Source organism: Stegodyphus dumicola, chromosome 2 (assembly GCF_044657685.1).
Source record: "Stegodyphus dumicola isolate Sdum_Otavi_A_Nest chromosome 2, ASM4465768v1".
Lineage (NCBI taxonomy): Eukaryota > Metazoa > Arthropoda > Arachnida > Araneae > Eresidae > Stegodyphus > Stegodyphus dumicola.
In genome coordinates, this window is record NC_140769.1 from 206,047,363 (window position 1) to 206,067,396 (window position 20,034).

The 20,034-nt window shown below is 33.7% G+C and overlaps 1 protein-coding gene across 2 annotated transcripts in view; it reads right to left on the minus strand.

Moving 5' to 3' along the window:
* The window catches only part of LOC118192302 (uncharacterized), a 128,786-nt gene that overhangs the window by 17,550 nt on the left and 91,202 nt on the right, over window positions 1–20,034 (minus strand). For both annotated transcript variants that reach the window (XM_035363243.2, XM_035363242.2), the window contains exons 7-12: window positions 17,777–18,102; window positions 12,259–12,716; window positions 9,238–9,500; window positions 6,584–6,732; window positions 5,283–5,385; window positions 1,283–1,371 (exon numbers count right to left, since the gene is read on the minus strand). In XM_035363243.2, the coding sequence (XP_035219134.2) occupies window positions 1,283–1,371; window positions 5,283–5,385; window positions 6,584–6,732; window positions 9,238–9,500; window positions 12,259–12,716; window positions 17,777–18,102 (1,388 nt within the window). The remainder of the gene's footprint in view (window positions 1–1,282; window positions 1,372–5,282; window positions 5,386–6,583; window positions 6,733–9,237; window positions 9,501–12,258; window positions 12,717–17,776; window positions 18,103–20,034) is intronic.

The following is a 20,034-nucleotide window of genomic DNA, read 5'->3' on the forward strand; positions in this document are numbered from 1 at the left end:
AATATAAAACGATCTTCTTCAGCTGACTGATTGCAAAAAGGAACGAGATAGAATATAGTGATAAGAATGGCTGGAAAGAAGTCAAACTACTGGCACCATCTATAGATAAAACAAGAAAACTGAAACATAATTTCCTTAACCGGCATAGTTTAAAGACGGATTGGAATTAGGGTCGTCCTTGTTGTTTAACTTCTCCAAGAATCGTTATTCGGCGTGTTATTTTAATCTAAATTTCTTCAAGATGTTTTCAAATCTTAATATGTTTAAAATTATCTGGAACATCCCGCAATTAAAACGTATGGGGACCGCTAGTCAAGTAAAAATCTAGAAAGCGAATTTATAAAAAATACCTGCTATGTCAAACAAACGCGAATGTAAATATGCACACTTAAATTCCCGTCTATAAAAAAAAGGTAAAATGTGACGATTTTTGTGCCGTCTCTTAGGTAGTCACATTTTGTCATTTTTGTTTATTAGAGAAAGTGGTTTATGACACAGAGTTTTGGTAAGTTTTTGGTGCCAGTTATGCATATTAAGCATCACAAAAAACAACATTAGGGACAATCAATTCCTTATAATAATTCGAATTTTCTATATTAATTTTTGCCGACAGATGGCACTATCTTCCTGTTTATTTTACTGTAGTAGGGTATAAATAGGACCGTTAGTCCGCTGCTTTGAATTCTTGCAAATTTCTTCGCTCCTGATGAAGAAGGACCTAGTTGCCCTCGAACTCGATTGAGTTTTTTTCTAATCTACGCCAAATACAAGGTTGCTTCCTTACTAATTCCTTTCAATAACTTTTGCATCAGTTTTACTATTAAAAGGAAGATATACGATTTTTTTCTCTTACGCGTGAAAAGTTACCTACCAATAAATGTAGTTCTCATTTATAGATAAAAAAGAAAAAAATAATTAGATGGCGAAAAGCACATATAAAGAAAACTGTGCGATATGTACAGTTTTGATAACAAAAGCACTTGATAACAAGGATTTGGATTAATTAAATTGATTACCTAAAACTAAAAATTTAACTAAAACTGAATATTTTTTTGATTGGTTTTAGTTAAATTTTCTGTTTACTAAGCAGCAGAAGTGCATTACAGATCGTAACAAGTACTTTTATTTTTTTCATGTATCAAAATCGATCATTAATCACTGCTTTAGAATTAATCATTTAGATGTGTAGTATAGTTTTATCTTCAACATTCAGTTTAAGCCAGTAAATGAGTATAAGGTGACGCAAATGAAAAAAAGTAGAAATAAATGAATAATTTTTTACCTGCTGTAATAATTTTGTAGACAAATCGTGGATTCTTGATATGCTGCTTGGATCACATTTTATTACTCTCCGCCATTTTCGTCTACAACCTGAAAAAATAATATGATTAATAAATGATAATAAATGTAATTAAAATGCAAATGATGATTAATGTGAATGCATTTAAAATATAAGTGATGATTAACAAATGTAAAATATTCTTAAGCACTAATACATATTAATCTGAGTTAACAATGGATGATATGAGCTATATAGCATTTTATTACTCTCTGCTATTTTTGACGATAACCTGAAAAATAAAATCATTTATAAATATTTACAAAATTTGGTTCTTACGTATTATCTCATAGACCGTGAAACTGTCACCAAGCAGTGCAATTTAGATCCGGTTATCATACGTTAGACACAACAACATTCTCACAATATCTGCTCTTTTGACTGATGAAATCCCGATTAAATCTGTTCCGATAAGTCACTTTTTTTTTTTTTTTTTTTTTTTTATGAACAAGGATTTAAATTAACTGTTCCTGCTGTACACTATATAATCAGCGGAATATAGCCGACAAAACAGTAGATAAGAACAGTGATCCGCAGGAAATTTGCACTCAGTTCTTTCTAAACAAAACTCGAAAGACTAAACAAAATAATAGAAACCGACTAAAGCATTTTCACGAAGCGTAAAAACAAAGCGAATCGAATTCTGATTGTTTATTAAATAAGCAGGCGTCAGTGACTTCAGAACTCTGCAGGAATGATGGGTGCAGCTTTGGCCAGATATGTGCCACATTTCATGGTTCAGTAGTGACCAACTTTAACGGTCGAAGGGATAATAGGTAAGTACCCAAAATTTTCATAAGTTGTGATGCATATTAATCCAAATTAACGATGGATTATTAATTACAAAAATGTAACAGAATACTTATTTCCTTTCTGAAATTACACGAATATCACAGTGGCAGATGGAGCCCTTGGATGGTTCTTTTAAATTTTGCTACCTATTAGCAATAAATAAGTAGAATAAATAGAACTTATCGGTCATTCAAAATTGTAATTTGATTGAGAGTATTTAATTTCTTTTGCTACCAATTAGGTACCTTTATTATTTAAAAAAAGAATAAATAAATGAAATAAAATAAGGGCACTTATTTGTTATCTCAGATCTTATATTCTTGGCGATAATTTCAATAAGATATTTGGAGAGATTTTGGCAACCCTGCCAAACTTTTGAAATATAGATGTAGTTTTTAGTTTCGTAAGAAGAAAATTCTAAAAAGCTTAATTTGGTTATCATTATTAATTAAAAGCTTAGCTTCTAAAGTGAAGAAAAATTAACGAATGAAATTGATGTACTGAGAGACAAATTGCAAATAACATTTGCAGGCGCTGTTTTTTTTTTCTTTGTAGGATAAAAAATACCACACATAACAAACAGATAAGTGTTGCCAAACTATGTCTAGAAATATTTTCTCGCCAAACAAATTATTCACTCCAAAATTATGACAAAGAAAATGTGAACTGGGATAAAAGAAAAGTACCCAAATAATTAATGATTAAATCCCCTTGGATAGCAATGCCCTTCGCAAGTACGATCCTATAAATTTATCTCTCGACTAGCAAAACATAGGGCGATTCAAACGCCTGAAACGCCTTTCTGTTTCATAAACTGTTGTTGGACTTTAAAAATGGGTATATGTGAGGGGCAAGGAGAAAAACAAAGCTCTGTCTACTATTTGTAGACTGGCTAGTCTCTTGACTCTTGCTCGAAATTTTCAAATGCGAAAATGGTAAGGACTATGTATGAATTTTAACAGAACATTCTCAAATTTGCAATACCGCAATCAGCGTTTTGATATCATAAGGAGATAGTGATAAACGACGCTGTTGTAAATGATCTCTTAATTGCTTGTCGGTTCTTTATTCCAATTAATCTAACATGTCCGTGACTTTCTGGAGTAAAAAGGGGACTGCTTTTGAGTACGGAGAGAGAAGCATTATATGAAGACGAACGCTACTTGTCCTCAGAGAATAGTTTTGTCGTCACCAATAACTTTGGTGGGATATATCAACGATGGATTTAAACCGCTGTAACATTTTTTAAATTTGATTTTTAACTTCTTTATTATATTCTGAGCGGAATTTTTCACGAGAACGCGGGTTATGGGAATTTTCTGCGGAACACATGCTAACAACTGAAGTCAGCTGTTGGTCTTCTGATATCACTAAAACATGAAAACAACAGACATGAAAAATAAGCTCTGCTCTTCTTTCAAGATTCGAACCACAAAGCTTCCACTTGCCAGTTGCAATGTGCTTATTATGTATGTTACCGTGAAAGACCGAAATTGGAGAATGTCGACTTTCACCGGAGAATGTCAACATTCACCAAATACGTCGGTGAAAGATCGAATATTGCATTACATTCTTGTACATTCGGACCCTCACCGGTGTATGTCGACAATCACAGATATGCTGTGGTGGAGGTCGAAAAGAGAGGTCATAAAGTGTCATAATAGTTTAAGTTGTTGCAAAAAATAAGATTTGAATCACATGATTTAGTAAGTTTTTTATTACTGTTATTTTATTTTCTCATTTAGAACGTACTGTATAATTAAATAATTTTTCAACTTCTATTATTTTCCTTTCTCATTTTGAATGTATTGTATGTTTTAGGTTCTCATGTTCTTAAGTTCTTATTTCAAGTCTCAAGTGCGTTTATTCGCAACTGAATTACGGAGAAGAAAATATAATATTATTATATGTTCAACATTCACCATCAGTACATGGTGAATGTCGACATTGACCGGTGTAAGTCAGAAATAAGAGTATTTGGAAAGTATTTCGGACATACACCAAGCGACTATGTGAATGTTTACAATCACCTGTGAAAGTCGACATTCTCCAGATTTCGGTGTTTCACCGTAACATATACACGGGAAAGGAATTCGGCAATTCCTTACAATCTTTCCTATTTAAAAAAAACTGCGGAGATATATGACACCCAGATTGACTAAATTCAAATATGGATGATTTGTTATCCACTTCATTTTATTTTGAGCTCCATTTTAGACACAGATTTTATCAAAGACAGGACATATGAAAAATAAACTGTAGACTCTCTATAATTCGAACCACGGACCTTCCAGTTGCTGTACGTTCTAATCACCTATACTACAAGGGCACCTGAGGTGGGATGTGTTATAATTCTTCGAAACTTTTATTTGCCTTTTGTGTAAATTAAATCTTATAGGGATGCCATTTATTTTTGTTTAACACTCTGCAATTGAATTTTTGCTAACACTAATTTTCAATGAGTTCAACTCAATTTTTTAATTTAATGCTGAAATTTAAATTCATACACATCGTATCTCTATTCTAATCGTTGTCTAGAACAAATATATAATTTTAATTTTTGGAACGACTCGAAAAATAGGTAAGGTGGTTCCAAATTTCTAAGAAGAGCTCTAGTTCAATTTTTAGAACTTACAGGCGACGCATATCGGCCAGAGACAAGTATTCACCTTTTTTATGCAGCTATCCCATGCAAGATTGTTTAGTCTAATTCAGTTTTTGACACATACGGGAACATTTTTGCAGCACTGCTTTCACAATCATGGAAGATGCGAAGAGCAATCATTTTTTTTCTTTTGGAAAGAAGGTGTGAAAATTTCATAACTTTTTCAATGTCTGTGAGGAGTATTCTATTCCAAAATTTCTTTTATCGCATTTGATTTACCAGGTATTCTACTTCAGAGTTTAACTATGCCATCAATAGATGGATTGAGGAGACATCAAAAGCATTCTTTGAGGATAGCTTGAGTAAATTAGTTTTTCTTTGGGATAGGTGTATTCAATGAAATGGGGATTGTGTTGAAAAAACTGCATTGTAGTATTGATGAAAACAGATGAAATTAAAACAAATAAAGCTAAACTCCTAGACGGAAAACATCTCGCTCAAAATAATTTCAGACTTTTTAAGTCATCATATATACATTAAACTTACCACGGTTGAAATTCAATGGTCCGGTTTCTTGGAAATCTCTGACTTTGCGGATCAAATCATCAGCTAACCTAGCCTGCTGGTTGCTGTGAAATTGAAAACTTTCCTGAAATAAAAATAAGAATAAATATAACTGATTATATAGAATTTGAATGTCGACCCGTTAATAATGTCTAATATAAAACATTGCTAAATTTTACTTTGCGGAATTTATGTCTACAAGTTGATCAAAACCAAAACTAGTTACATTTGTAGAAAATCTTATTAATTAAAATAGCATTCATTAGCTACGATATCGATAACTGGCGATTTTTTTGCAAAATCAGCGGCAATCAAGAAATTTTTGGAAGTTTATTTTTTAAGCCACAAGAAGATTTTTCTCCAGGCTTTCAGGATATCTTGGCCGTCGTGTATATACAGCTACCTAGGAACCTATGGGATTTAACTCATTAATACAGTTCTGAATTATGGGACTATATCGAACTTCTAATGGTTGATTGTTATTGTTGCCTTTCTACGGGTTCATGAATTTGAAATGATTGATGGCAACAATTGATGAAGAATCAGAACACAATTTATTTAGCCAGTATTACTCAGGACAGTTCCAAAATCACGTTTACAGTCGTCGGAAAACTACGACAAACACGCTGAAACAATCAGCAACACAGCCTTTAGGTTACTGGGCTGAAGAAACCTTCACGGCAAAACACTAAAGTACAGCTCCCGACTCGGTCGATCGCTCTCGGAGGTCAACACACTCAAAATAAAGCTCGACGATACACACACTATTCTGCGTACAGGCAGGGTTTATATAGCTTTTGACCTGCCTTCGAAAACATTTCGGTGTAAACCGGTAAAAATTCGTTTTAGAATGTTCTCTCTCCATTCATGGCAAATTGCTAACTTTGTCGCCAAATGGACGATTTCGCGCCAAATATGACAACGTTGCCTTCCCTTACCATTTTCTGGCAACTCTAAACTCGCCTTGCGAGGAAGCTGTCTTTCCGCGACTGGGCTTTGTAACACTACTTTAAACTTTGTGAATGATTTTGCTGATCTGCAACATTCTTTACTTGTTAAGGAAAATTCTGCCTTTTCTCTCCTTTGTCAATTTAAAACTATTTACCTTGTTTTGAACTATTATTTATTTCAATCAAGTGTAGATTTCTTCCTGGTTGTTTGATGAAATTATTGGAGAGATATCTATAAATTCGTTGCGCGCAGTTCGGTATAAAATTTAAGGACATTTCAAGGACACAAAATTAATTTAATTAGGCTACTGTAAAATTCTTCCTGCTATTTACCTCCAACCTTTCACGGTCCATTTTGAGCTTATCGCTGCACTTTTGTAGTTCCTCAATTCTGGATTTTAATTCTGAAATTAGGTGTAAAGAACCTTGAAGATCTCTTGGTCTTGACATGTGGATTTCCCAAAGCTTCTGGCGATATTTTTCTGAAATCAAAATATAAGGAAATTCAATTTTTTAAACTTATTATATTGTTAATCATATTTTACGTTCAAAATCAGTTATAAGGATATAATTAATAATAATAGCCTTCAGAATTCCAGAAATCAAAGCTGACTGTTATCATGAGCACCATTTTATTTTGGATTAAAATTGTTTTCCTAAAATACAATCTTATTTTTCCACTTTAGCAATTTTCTGTTCTTATCTTACATTAAAAGTAATGGTCAACTCAATCTGAAGTTGAGGAACTACGAATTAATTTCGGTAACAAATTACCGAAAGTACATTATGATATTAATTTTTTTGCTCATTGACTTCTTATTGCTGGAGAAGAGAGACGCATGCCTGATCTCTTTGGAAATTGATAGAGTTTTATTCAACACTGAAGCCAAATTTCTGTTGATTTTTACCTCCTGTCAACCTGCAAAGCACACTAGGGCTGTCTGCCTAAGGAAGGGATGAGTTCGTGGTGGACTTTCTAAGAGAACTGGCTCGTATACACGTTACACATGGGAAAATCAGGAAAACGCCCATGCAGCCAGCCCGTTCGCGGGATTCTAAGCTCGGACCGAACTACCAGTATTCAGCGGCTTTACCGCTCGGGCGCTGGTGGGCCCATAGGTAAAGGAGATAATGCTTTCGGTTTCAAAATTCGATAAGTTTTCAGGGAATAAGTATGAATTAGGATCCAAACAACTCGTTTCTAGTATTTTGACAATGATGGTTGTCTGTGTGTTTGTATGTGTGTTTTTTCTGTGTGTTTGTATGTGTGTGAAAATTTCTGTTTTTCATTTTTAAGCATTATAAGGTATTTCTCTCGCCTTCTTAGCGAGTCTTCGGTGGTTAGCAGTGTTGGCTGTCATATTAATTGGACCCAAATTCATATCTCGAAAAATGCATGGTATTTTCTGTTCTGATTAGTTTGGTCATTCCCAAGCAATATTTAAGGACTGAAGCAAACGTTTCCCATAATCACTGAGGTCATCACTGAGGGATACAGATTATTAAGTAGTAAATTTCATCAAAGATATTTCAAATGAAACTTTTTGAGTAACAAAAAGGAAAAAGGTAAACTCATTATTAACTGGAAATGCAAATTATTGTTTAGCAATAAGGTATATAATACATGGTAATTTAGAAGACAGGAGAATTTTGATTTGCAAAACATTTTTGTATTAATAGACAAATTAAAATTTCTATTTGACTTTTATAAGATAATATGAAATTTTGTTTTGGAAATTATATAAAAATACTGATAAACTGCCACAGCATGGGTTCCTCATTCTTCTAAAGCTTTTTTTTTGGCAATGCAAATCCTAAAACTCGAAATGTTTTATTCCACCTATTTAATTGTTGCTTGCGCATCTATGAAAGTAGTATATGCCTTAATAATTCAGGAAATTTCTCTAAAGCCCAGTTTCACGTATAACAGATCCATAATTTTTTCGTGAAAGATTGTACCAGAAAGAGAAACAACTTACTAATTAATTTAACTATAAGAAGCAACTTGCTATTACTAAAGCATTTTTCATAGAAAGATAACATAAAAAGTTTAATTTCGCATAACGTTGCCAAAATATAATTCATAAAATATAATTCAAAAGTTTTCATAATTCATAAACCAATATTTTTATTTGACTCATTTCTTAAATTGAACAATTAATTATGATTTTTAGTTGATCAACCTTTTTGAGACACTCTGCATATTGTATTAGGAATATATTTTATTGATTACCTTAGCCTTGTAAATGTTTATAAAAATTATTACATACAATATAAATATGATCAAATATGCATTATTAATCAAATAAATGAATATTAAATATTACTTACATTGCAATGGGAATAAAAGCACACAAATGTAGCATTTAAAATTAGGCAAAAATGCAGTCTATGTTTGCAAAGCACAACTAAACGAATCTTTTACAGCTAATCATAGCTGTACACTTAATAAGGATTTCAACTTGAGTTATGTGAAAATCACTTGGAAGCTTCCTCCGCTGGTGAACTAAATTGCTTTTAAAGGTTTTCAGATTTTCGAGAATTTATCTTCTTTAATTAGTGACATTAATTCCAATCCATTTCTTCATCAGTACTTACAAAGTTCTAAAAGCTTAGCCTTTTCAGGCTTTATTACATTTCCTATTTTTCACTTTGTTGCGTCCATTGCTTTCCACATAAAATGAAAATATTCCTCTCACATTTATAATTTTTTTGGCCTTTAAAAAGAGGGATTTATACCTGATTACCGTTGAAACTCATAGAGTTTTATTGAAAATCTATGCCAGTCTAACGTTGCTCTTTTGCCTAATTTTAAACTTTCAAATCCTTAGTCTTTTACATTAAACAGATACGTATCTTACCTATAATCTAAAGATGAATTTAAAGCAGAAGATGAGTATAATTAGTCAGACAACCAGACACATTTTAAACTATGTTGAAAGTTAATTAGTTAGTTCTAAGGCATCTCTTATCAGAATTGCACATACCCATTTCTTCTTGATGTGTCCGATTCGTCTTCTCCGTTTTGTCATCAAGCCGATCAAGTTCGTTCTGCAAATGGTTGCAGATTTCTTCCTTTTCTTTCAGCTGGTCCAACAAATACATATTCTCTTCCAGCAAAGAGTAATAATTGTCTTCATTGTGATGCATAACATCTCGAGATTCTTGCTGAACATCGGTGGAGTTAACGATTTCTAAGCTACCTACGATATCTTTCTCACCAGCAAGCAAGGTATCGCCAGATTTGGATCTGGAAATAGATAACTGAGTAATTATATTTGCCATCTGAAGCTAACAGGTTTGTTATACTCAGCAATAAATACAACTGATTAAGAATTCAATGTTTTGGATTTATAAAGTAAGCCTCATTCTTTCTTTACAACTTCTCGGACGTCCTCCACGTCAATCAAGACATAGCTTCTATCTTCCAGGTATACTTGCCGTAATGCAACGTAGAGCACCTTTGGGAAACATTCGCAATCCTGAAGAAGTTAATTTTTAAGTTTTGCTAATGTAAGCTCCGAGAAAGAAAGAGAGGTAACGAATGCTACCGAATCATCAAAATGTAGCTTAGGAAATGCAGCAGACGGCCTTAATGAAGATATTTGGAAGCTCAAAATTTCACTCGCACCCTATTTAATAGCCCTCAAAACGCAGTTCCTCAGAAGATTGCGAATGTTTTTCAGGATATTCTGCATCATGTCACAGCAAATGTACTTGGTAGATGACGAGAATGCTTTGATTGCTATGGAGAGCATCTTGCAACATTGTTATGGAATACTTTATATTAAAGTAATAAGGCATGTTTTGTAATTGCTCTGACTTTTATCCAATAGTGCTCATTGGTGTGTTTATTGCTGTGGGCAATAAACTTGTTAGTCTGTTTGAAGAATGAGTAAAATTTCATCCTTTTGAAGCAAAATACCACTGTTCTTAATTCCAAAGATCGATGCAAAAGGTACTTTTCAGAGATAAAAAAGCTGTATAAGTTTGCAAGGATTATAGCCACGCCGTTTCTCAAGGGGCTAGATATCGTTTTTGTTTATGACGCCTCAATTTAAAAAAAGAAAAATTTTTGACTAACTATCCAATACAGTAACAATGACAGAGTCTTGTGCTTTCGTAAAAGATGAATTAAGCTCCCGTCTTTGATTCTAGAAAGTGACAACATGCGCTAATGTAAAAAAATTATGCACTGTTGATGATAAGAGATGTTATTTGAAAAAAAATGTTAAAATAGAAAAGAGGGGATAATATACATTTAAGTAGAAAGGGGAACACCTACAAATGTGACAAATATGATATAACCTTTAATTAGGAAAATGAAATTCTCTGTTGAGTACAAACATCTAGAGTAGTGTGGAAATCTTTCAAGCCCCAAATATAATATGGAATTCTTGGGAGGCAAGGAAAATAGTATTTCACAACTTCCCGTATAAGAATGAAATGCAATTTTAATGAAATCCTATACTACGAAAATCATATCAGTTCGATGTCAAGTTACATAGCAATGGAATGAGAACTAACAGAGGGGGACGTTTAGTTTCTATATACAGGCTAATGTATATGACAAAATCAATTCAATGCTGGTATGAGTTCCACATATGTTTCCAACTTAAAATAATTATACATGGTTTCGGAAAATGTTTTACGCGAACTAAACGAGAGGTCCCTCTAAAATGCTGCAAGCGATAGAAGTTATTGTTGATTCTATTGCAGCTTACAGGCCAAATAGATTTTTGTGATAAAATATATGGATTCTTTAAAGGCATACAATTTACGGAATGAAGCAGAAAAGACAAAAAAGGTAATTCAAATTTTTAATTTAGAAAATGATTGCATTGCATTTCTATTGTTATTTTAAATGAAAATTTACATACAAATGCAATATTAGTTCTCCAATATCAATGAAATAAATTAGAATAATAATGGTTATATGTTTGTCTGAATAACACTGCGTCACACATATATCTAAGATCAATATCATTCATACAAATTCCAATTTGCTAAGGATACTGTAAAATCATGGATGTTGATTTGGATTGATATGAGTTTATTAGTCGAAAAATTCTTTACAGGAAATCGTCCTATACAGGGTGTACTAATACAGATAGAGTACACCTAGACGATGGGAAATCACATGGCAATGCACTGTCGGAAAGGCTTTCCTGTTACGCTAGTGACAACACAAAATGCAAAAAAGGAACGCCACAAAAAGTGAGACAAAGTTTGTTTTATTATGTTTAGTACAACAGAAACCAACAAATAAGAACAATAACAAACAACGATCGTCGTTAAAGAAGGTGTTCGAAATTATGACCCCGGACCGTGATGCAGACTTCATTTCTCCGGCGCATGGAAGATCTCCATCACGAATGGAAGATCGCATGGAAGATGCATGATGCAAGGTTCCTGCATAACGATCCGGATCGTAATTTCGAGCACCTTCTTTGATGACAATCGTAGGTTTTTGTCCTTATTCCTTGGTTTCATATGAACTAAGCATAATAAACATCATACTCATCCTGTTCCTGTCCTTCCTTTCTTGTGTTTTGTGTCATTACTACCGCGCTAGGGAAGCGTTTCCGATCATGCATTGCTATGGGATTTCCCATTGTCTAGGTATCTTCTGAAAGCTTGTCAACGCTGTACTGATACACCCAGTATATATCTGGCAAGACATGTTTAAAATAAATAATAATATATGAAATAATAGTGCTTTTAATTTTAAATCATATTTACAGACTGTTTAATGAATGCCTTAGAGAAAAACATTACCTTCAATTGCCAATCCACCAAGATTTTAAAATACGTGCTTTGCATAAAAATACCTTTTCTACCATATTTTTCTTAAAGCAATAAACTGTATACACTTAGTAATGTGAATGGTTCCCTCTTAATATGAACATTTCTACGGCTTATTGAATGGATCAAACTGCAGTGATAGTTGAAGTGAAAAGTTTCTAAATTGTAACAAATTCCGTTAAATTTAACAACTGTTTTGTCACCTTGTAGCTTGGTTGTTAGAAGGTGTCTCTTTCTGGGTCGACGATAAATCTGGTTCAGAACTAGCTCTGGAAACTTGGTAACAGTTCTTTGAAGGCTCTGGGGAGGGTCTTGCCGAATTTGTGCCCACTGAATTGGAACATGTCGAAGTGACAACCGTATCAACTGGCGGCTTGAGCGATTCATCTAACAGTGCAATTGTGGACAATTCAGGATTCACGCCTTTTTTCGTCTCCCATTCATAAAGCTTTTTGGTAAAGGCATCAGAAATGCCCTCAAATCGAAATTCACCAGCAGAAGTTTTGACTAAAACCTCTTTTTTTTGTCCATCACCATCTATCATAGCCTCTTTGAGTTGCTTCAGCCGGAACGCTCGTTTCTCAAACTTTTGTTTTTCTTTAGTTAAGCGAATAATCTCTCTTTCGACCTTCTGTTGTTCTTTTTCAAGCCAGCTAAGGTCCTGAAATAGAGAAAGTAATCTTAGAAAATTTCCTCATTTTGATTCACTAAATTATAAAATATTTAATTCACCAATAAATAATAAAATTCAATAATGCCAATAAATAATAAAATTCAGTAGTTTAATTCACCAATAAATAAAATAATAAAATTCACCAATGCAAAGCAAGCAATAATTGCTTGCTTTGCACTGGTGAATTTTGTATGAAGTGTTAGATGTTCAAAATTTTCTCTTAAGGAATATATTAAAATGCTGTAAAGAAAATTAAAACAAAAGCAAATATAAATTTAGCACTTTTTGTTTACCTCAAATTTTACGTTTTCTTTGCATATGTTAGTGAGAAATATTTTTACTGGTTTATTACAACTGATCCTACTATTCTGTAAAACGAATACGTTTTAAATTGCATTTCATAGAGTAGGTTTTGTTCTCAAAATCCCCAGATTCTGTGGCTCATCATACATAGTAATATTTAACGGTTTTTCTACAGCCGTATTTAAACTTTGTAGGTTTGGCGGAGTCAAATGAAAACCTTAAAAACGTAATAAACATTTTATTTTCCGCACCGTTGTTCCGTAAACTGTCAGTGCCGTTACCAATGCTTTAAAGAATGCTCAACAGGTGACAGGATACTGCAGACAAGCGAATTGTTGCCACATAACCAATTTACAATGGTTACCTATGCAGAAATGAAGAACAACGTTTTGTCATATGTTTTTAAACAATGAAGGTACGAAACCTATTGAAATCTATCGGTGAATGAAAATGTAGTATGGTGACGCATGCTTGTTACTGCGGAAAGTATACGGGTGAAGTAGGAAGTTCGGAATCGGCATGAGTTCTGTGGCAGATGTTCCAACTCAGATCAGACATCCCGCTTCCTGACGCCAGAATCTATTGCAGCAGGCGAAGCCATTGTGATGGGCAATCGCCATGTGACGGTGGATGAAATAGCCACAGATCTGAACATTAGTCATGGCTCAGCAAATTGCATCATTTATGAGATGCTTAAGTATCTGCAAGATGGCTGTTACAACATTTGACACCAAAACTGAAGGACCGACGCTTTGGCGCTTGTGAAGATTTTTTTGGCGGTGTTTTGAAGCAGAAGGGGATGTCCTCGTTACGAGAAACTCACAGTAGACGAAATCTGTGTCCACTTCCACCAACCCAAAATCAAAAGAGCATGCAAGAAATGGCGCCATTCCTCATCACTAAAACCGAAGAAGTTCTATTCACAGCCATTTGCAAGAAAAGTTATGCTGACTCTATTTTGGTATGCACGAGACGTTATCTTGGAACACTACACGCTTAAAAGAAACACCATCACGAGTGCATTATATTCTGATATGCTAAAAAGTCATCTACGGCCTGCGCTTAGCGCGTGGACGTCTGAACCCTTTTTTTCCAGATGTCATTTTGCAACATGTCAATGTTTAATCTCATAGGCTCATGCGCAATTGTAACCATCACTGACCTTCAATTCTGATATTCTGTTATATCTTCCATATTCGCCAGATCTCGCTGCAAGTAATTAGCACACGTTTGGATCACTCAAAGAAATAATGAGGGGAAAGAAATTGTGTTCCTATGAAGAGGTGTCAGAAAAACTGCGCATAATACCACAAAAACGTTTTCGGTAGGAATTCGCGCACTTCTTGAGCGCTCTAGGAAGTGTGTTGAACGTCAGGAAGACTATGTCGAAAAAGGATGCATTTGTATTAAACATTTGTTAAATAAATCAATATCCACTTTTGTTCATGTTCATTACATGTAAAATGCATTTAAATGTTTCATTTGACTCAGATTTCACGCTGTCTATAACACACGTTATAATTTTGTTGTAGGCAGCGTTTTGTGTGTCAGGATATATCCATAATGTTTGTCTCTAGAGTACAACATATGCTACACGTGCTGTAGACGACACTATATGATTATTATTATACTATCATAAAGTAACAGTCAGGCCATGTGCGCTTGGAGGTAGAAATTACCATCTATTTCCAAATTATGGGCAGAATATACCTTATGTATAATAATTTATAACTGCAAAAATGTGATAATCAAAAAACAAACAATAGGATTGCAAATATTACAGTAAATTAATCTCCAGTAGCCTACAATTTATAAATTTGTAAAACGATTCTGTTAAAGTTAACCACGCTGAAAAGAACAGCACACGCTAGCTCCTTCCAATCCTGGTTGAACTGAGTTTTCAGGTTGACTGGTTCCTTTCTTAAGCTCCTTTCAGACTGCAAAATACGAGAAATAGACAAATTATTTTTATCTAGCATCTAACTCTAGCTGCCGGCTGAAGACGGTAGCTACTTGACCAAAATTCCAGTTAATGTTTCTGACTAGCTCAAATGCTCATAGCATTTTTTCCTATCTGATAGCCTAAACCGATTTCAAATATGTTCCGTTAGAGCACAGGCTGCTGCATGTCGAGCTGTCAAAAATGTGAAACGGTTGGCACTTACAGTTAAACAGAGTAATAATAAGAATCAGTCCACAAGTAATAACCACTAGAAATGAATGGACTCACACTCAAATAGACAGGCAAATGATTCTTCATCATTGTTTCACACGTTGGTTTATTCATCCGCTTCTAATAAAACCAACGATAAACGGAATGGATTTAATTTTAGAAGTTCCTTTTAGGATACAAACATTATCACTTTTTTTCAGCTGCAATTAACAGAACGAACTTTAAAATTCACATCAAGAAACGTGAATTTTATGTTTAAAAATAAAGTTAATTGAATATGTCAAAGCTTACGACAGCTATCTGCTCAAAGTGAGAGATGCCTTCATTGAAGATTCTAAGAGAAACTGGGTTTGAAAAAAAAAAAAAATCATCTATTTGAGTTGACAACCGCCAATTCAATTTTGCTTCTTCCAAAAGCATGCAAATAATTTCGTCTTGGTGAACTGGATTTCATTGTAGGCCACGGAGCAGGCTTCCGTCCTAGAAATCCACGCGGAATGAATGCCTGTTCGGTGGAAAAATCTCAGGGTAGGGCCAAAGACGAAGATTTATTCGTTGTTACTGAAGAGTTTCATGATGAAGCTTTTCCTACCTATGAAAGTCTCTGTAGTCGTCCAGACGGTACAGTGGTTAGGGGAACCTATTGCGGTACCGAAGAACCCGGGTTCGAAGCCCGAAGAAAACATGGGTGTTTGTAAATGGAGAATGCCCATGAGACATAGGGGCATTCTAAATATGCGGCTTCGTGAACCTAGTTCAGTTTTCTTGGGCGTTTGGGTAAACCCCATCCCAGTCTAATGCATAATCTGTTTCCGAACATTGTTCTAGCGTGGAAGTCAGTTTGAACACTTAGCAAGTACCTGACCACTGTGATCAACTTCATTTGCTAAGCCGAAAGCAATAATCGAAAGTCCTCTCGTGTGATTTGGTTGAAGGAAAGAGGGGTGGGAGACCGTTGGATCATCACCCGGAGCGCTCTCTCTCAAAATTTTGGTGGAAAATAGAAGTCCAACCTCTCTTTGGAATAGACTCTGGGAACCATTCTGCCATATAATGTGGACACAACAACGAAAAAGGTCTCTCTACATTAGCCAACTAAATTCATACCCGTTTCTCCTCATTTATAAACAGCATTATTCTGATTCAATTTCAGTATTTAGATAGCACTATTTGCTTTGTCGTTTTCAGTTAATTTCTTTTTTCCGTTGCTTATTAAAGGCACCGTGTTTAGTTACTAGTCTGTTCCCGAAAACTGTTCTTTCTGTTCTTCTGCTTTTGGTATATGTTTCTCATTCAGATACAACTGAAGATAGCGATCGTATTGAATCGCTGAAAGCATTTCTGATAAAATAATATCTATACCAGTGGCTCTCAAGCTTTTTTGCCCCAAGCCCTTTGACCATCATTCCCACCTCCTTTGCAAAATTTAAAAAATGCACACGCATTGATGCAAATTTTGTTTATTTTATGTGTTTTGTAAATTAAACAAAAAGTAGAAACTCTTGATAAAAACCAAAACTGAATAAAATTAGTTTTTTTAGATTCATAGACTAAAATTAAATACTTAACAGGTAAATAAACTGCTGATGGCATTTCTCCCGTGAAACTGTGAAATTCCCTGCTGATTGAGAATCCTTGATCTAGTATACCAAATGACTTTGGTTCTTAGAATTGGTTTTATTTGGCGTATTATTCTGCCCCATTTCTCTTTATTTATATCATATTTAGAAAGGTCGTGTCTGTAAAACAAACTTGTTTCCTATATTTTAGGCAAAAATATAAATAGAAGTAAAACGTGTAATATAATTAATTACTTTAGATCATTGATTTTGCCTTCTACATTGCATTATACAATTCTTTCGAACATTGAGATTTAACTTGCAAAATCCTGTAGGGATTCTTCTTTCCTTTATCTTTCTTATAATCAATTATATATATATAATTATATATATTATTGTTCTTTAAGTTCTCTATTAAGGGACAGTATTCCTACAATAAGCACCTAACCCAGTGGGCCAGCTGTTCCGTCGATGGTGAAAAGAAAAGAAAGAAAAAGTATTCCTACAATCTTTTTTTATTCGCTGATTACCTTTCCTTTTCCTTTGAACTTAATTTCTGGATAAATTTAAATATTTAGTATATAGATATGAAAATATTAAACATTCAAATAATCGTTTGCCAATAAATGGTAATTCTAAATATTTTTAAAGAATACCTTTATAAAATTGGCAACGATATAAGTGGGGATTCTAAAGATGTTGTTGTGTTTACAATTGTTATTTGTTAGTGCAAAGTAGACTATTTATTTTAATTTAAGCATTTATTTATTGTATAAAATTCTTTATTTATTGTTTTATTTCAAGTAAGTGCCTAACTTGCGTATATCCTAAGAAAAGAATTTAATCTACTCTCTTTTATTCTTAAATTTTTTAATAATGCAAGATTTGAAGACCACTGTCCTACAGTACAAATTCTCCTAAAAGGAGTAATTTGAACTAAATATGAAAATTTTATTTATTATAAAGGAATAGTTTTAACATTAATAGCTTACATGTTTGCTAATTATACTCACTTTTTTCTGTATATGATAATTGCTCTTAGACAGTTTTTCTCCTGTTGATATTTTCTTCTCTGGCTTACTAACTTTCCGCATTCTGCCAAATGAATCTTTCCTTTCAACTTCTGGGTTGGGGCATTTGTGAATTCCTTCTGCTCGACACCTTTGCCATTCCTCTAGCTTCTTATTAAAATCATCACTTAAGTTTTGCTGCAATTCTCGTAATAACTCGGTGACGGTCGTGGAAGGGGATGAATTAGGAAGTATCATAGCGTTACTTTGGCCAACATCCGACATGCGAGGCGTTTGGTATTCAGAATTTAGGCTTTCTTCTTCCTTGCCTTAAAAGAAATTAAATGCTGTTAACTTTAATAACAAATTTTGTCATTTTATTTATGTCGTATGAGAATATTTTAAAATTTGTTTTCCGTAAAATGATAAAATAAAATATTTAAAGTATTAATAACTTACTGTTTCAGAGCTCGAAATTAAAAAATGTAAGAAAAATACATAATATTAAAAGAATTAGTTGAAGAAATAACTTAACTTTTGAAGGCATAATTCTCCAGTCTCCATTACACATGTTTTACGAATTCTTCATGTTCCCCCAAAACGAAATAAAGGTGTTAAAATTACACTAAAGAGGACTTAGATTTCGGAAAAGTTGTATAAAATCTCAAAACCGAAATGAGGTATAAGGCATTAAAATTAGGCAAAAAAGTTACTTTAGACCGGCTTGATGATAAATATGATTCCGAAGACATAAAACGTCGCATATCACAAAGCCAATTAATTAACTCTAAAATTTGAAGAAAAAGATTTAAGTTCAAAAACTGGAATAGAATCGCATTAACGCAACATCTTGTGCTGTGTCTTCTTCAAATTTTGGTGCAGGTGCTTTCAAAGAAATGATCTCTATTATTCTGAAACATTTTGACCGAGATTTCCTTAATGCATAATTTCTCAACCATTTCTTTGTCAATTCCCTCTTTTCAAAGATGTTGTTTCAGCGTTCCATACCTTTTGAAGGAAATTTATGTCTCTATTAAATCAGACAGGATGAAGGAATAATAATAAACAGAGCAGAGATTTTCTATTCACTAACACCAGACCCTACATAAGTATGACGTCACAGTTTATTTTACAAATAAACACAACCGCGATCTATGGGCAAGATGAGAATTCATAGTTACAATCTTAATAATCACTTACCTACGTTTAACACACTTGCAGTAACTATATATCAGATATCTTTTGAACGCAATCTTTCACACTAGATTTACGGAACACATCATTTCGAAGGATTGCGAACTTCACGAGCAGAATTACTAAAACCGTTGATTTTTTAATTTTCTAATTCAGGTTAACAATTATCGAGGTAATAAAACGAATAAATACCTAAATTCATTTTCCCTTTAGCCTTTTAATTTAAGAGTTCTGTATGATGTCTACTTATCTGTACGGACACCCGTCAAAATGACGGGTAAGCTAGTTTCATAGTTAATCGTAATAACCCTTTTTTATGAAATTATTTTTCTAGTCACAATTGCAAAAGTAATTAAAACGTAGGTAATTGATAAAAGTCATAATTCAGAAGAAATATCTTTTCATAATTTCGGACCCAGTATCAACTCATCAGTATCTTTCGGACTCAGTTCAGTATCTTTCGGACTCAGTTCCCAGTGGAAGGGATATGTCACTTTAATTATCTGTCAACCGTACGTACCTAAAGCTAAACATAAAGCCTTAGGCTCAAGAGTAAGGAACTATCTGCCGTCGACCGTCACCGAGTTCCAGTCAATAGGCCAAGAAGTTTTAGGAAAAGTTTCAGTTAGTGCGAGTAGAAAGTATCGAGAAGAAAATGTTTAATTATTATGAATATTAGCGATGTCATTATAAAGTTAGAGGAAAGTACTAGTTTTACTTTCTGAAGAACTACCCTTGTTTAATCCTTATAAATAATTTAAGAAGAGATACTGAATTGCTAGAGAAAATAGTTGGTACCAGGGAAGATTGCTCTGGTATATCTGTTAACACTAAAATTACCGTAACATTTTTTTCTTTGGATAAGGGCAACTACAAATTCTTCAAACTCAGGGTTATCGGCAGCTCTAGTGTTAATATTATAAATGTTTCTAAATCAAATTATTCGTTTTTATCAGAAAATACGTTGTTTCCTATACTCCTCAATTTATGGGTGTCCGTAAATATACATAAATGTCCGTAAGCCTAGTGTTAAGTATGAACTGAATACACATGGGACATTTTAAGCA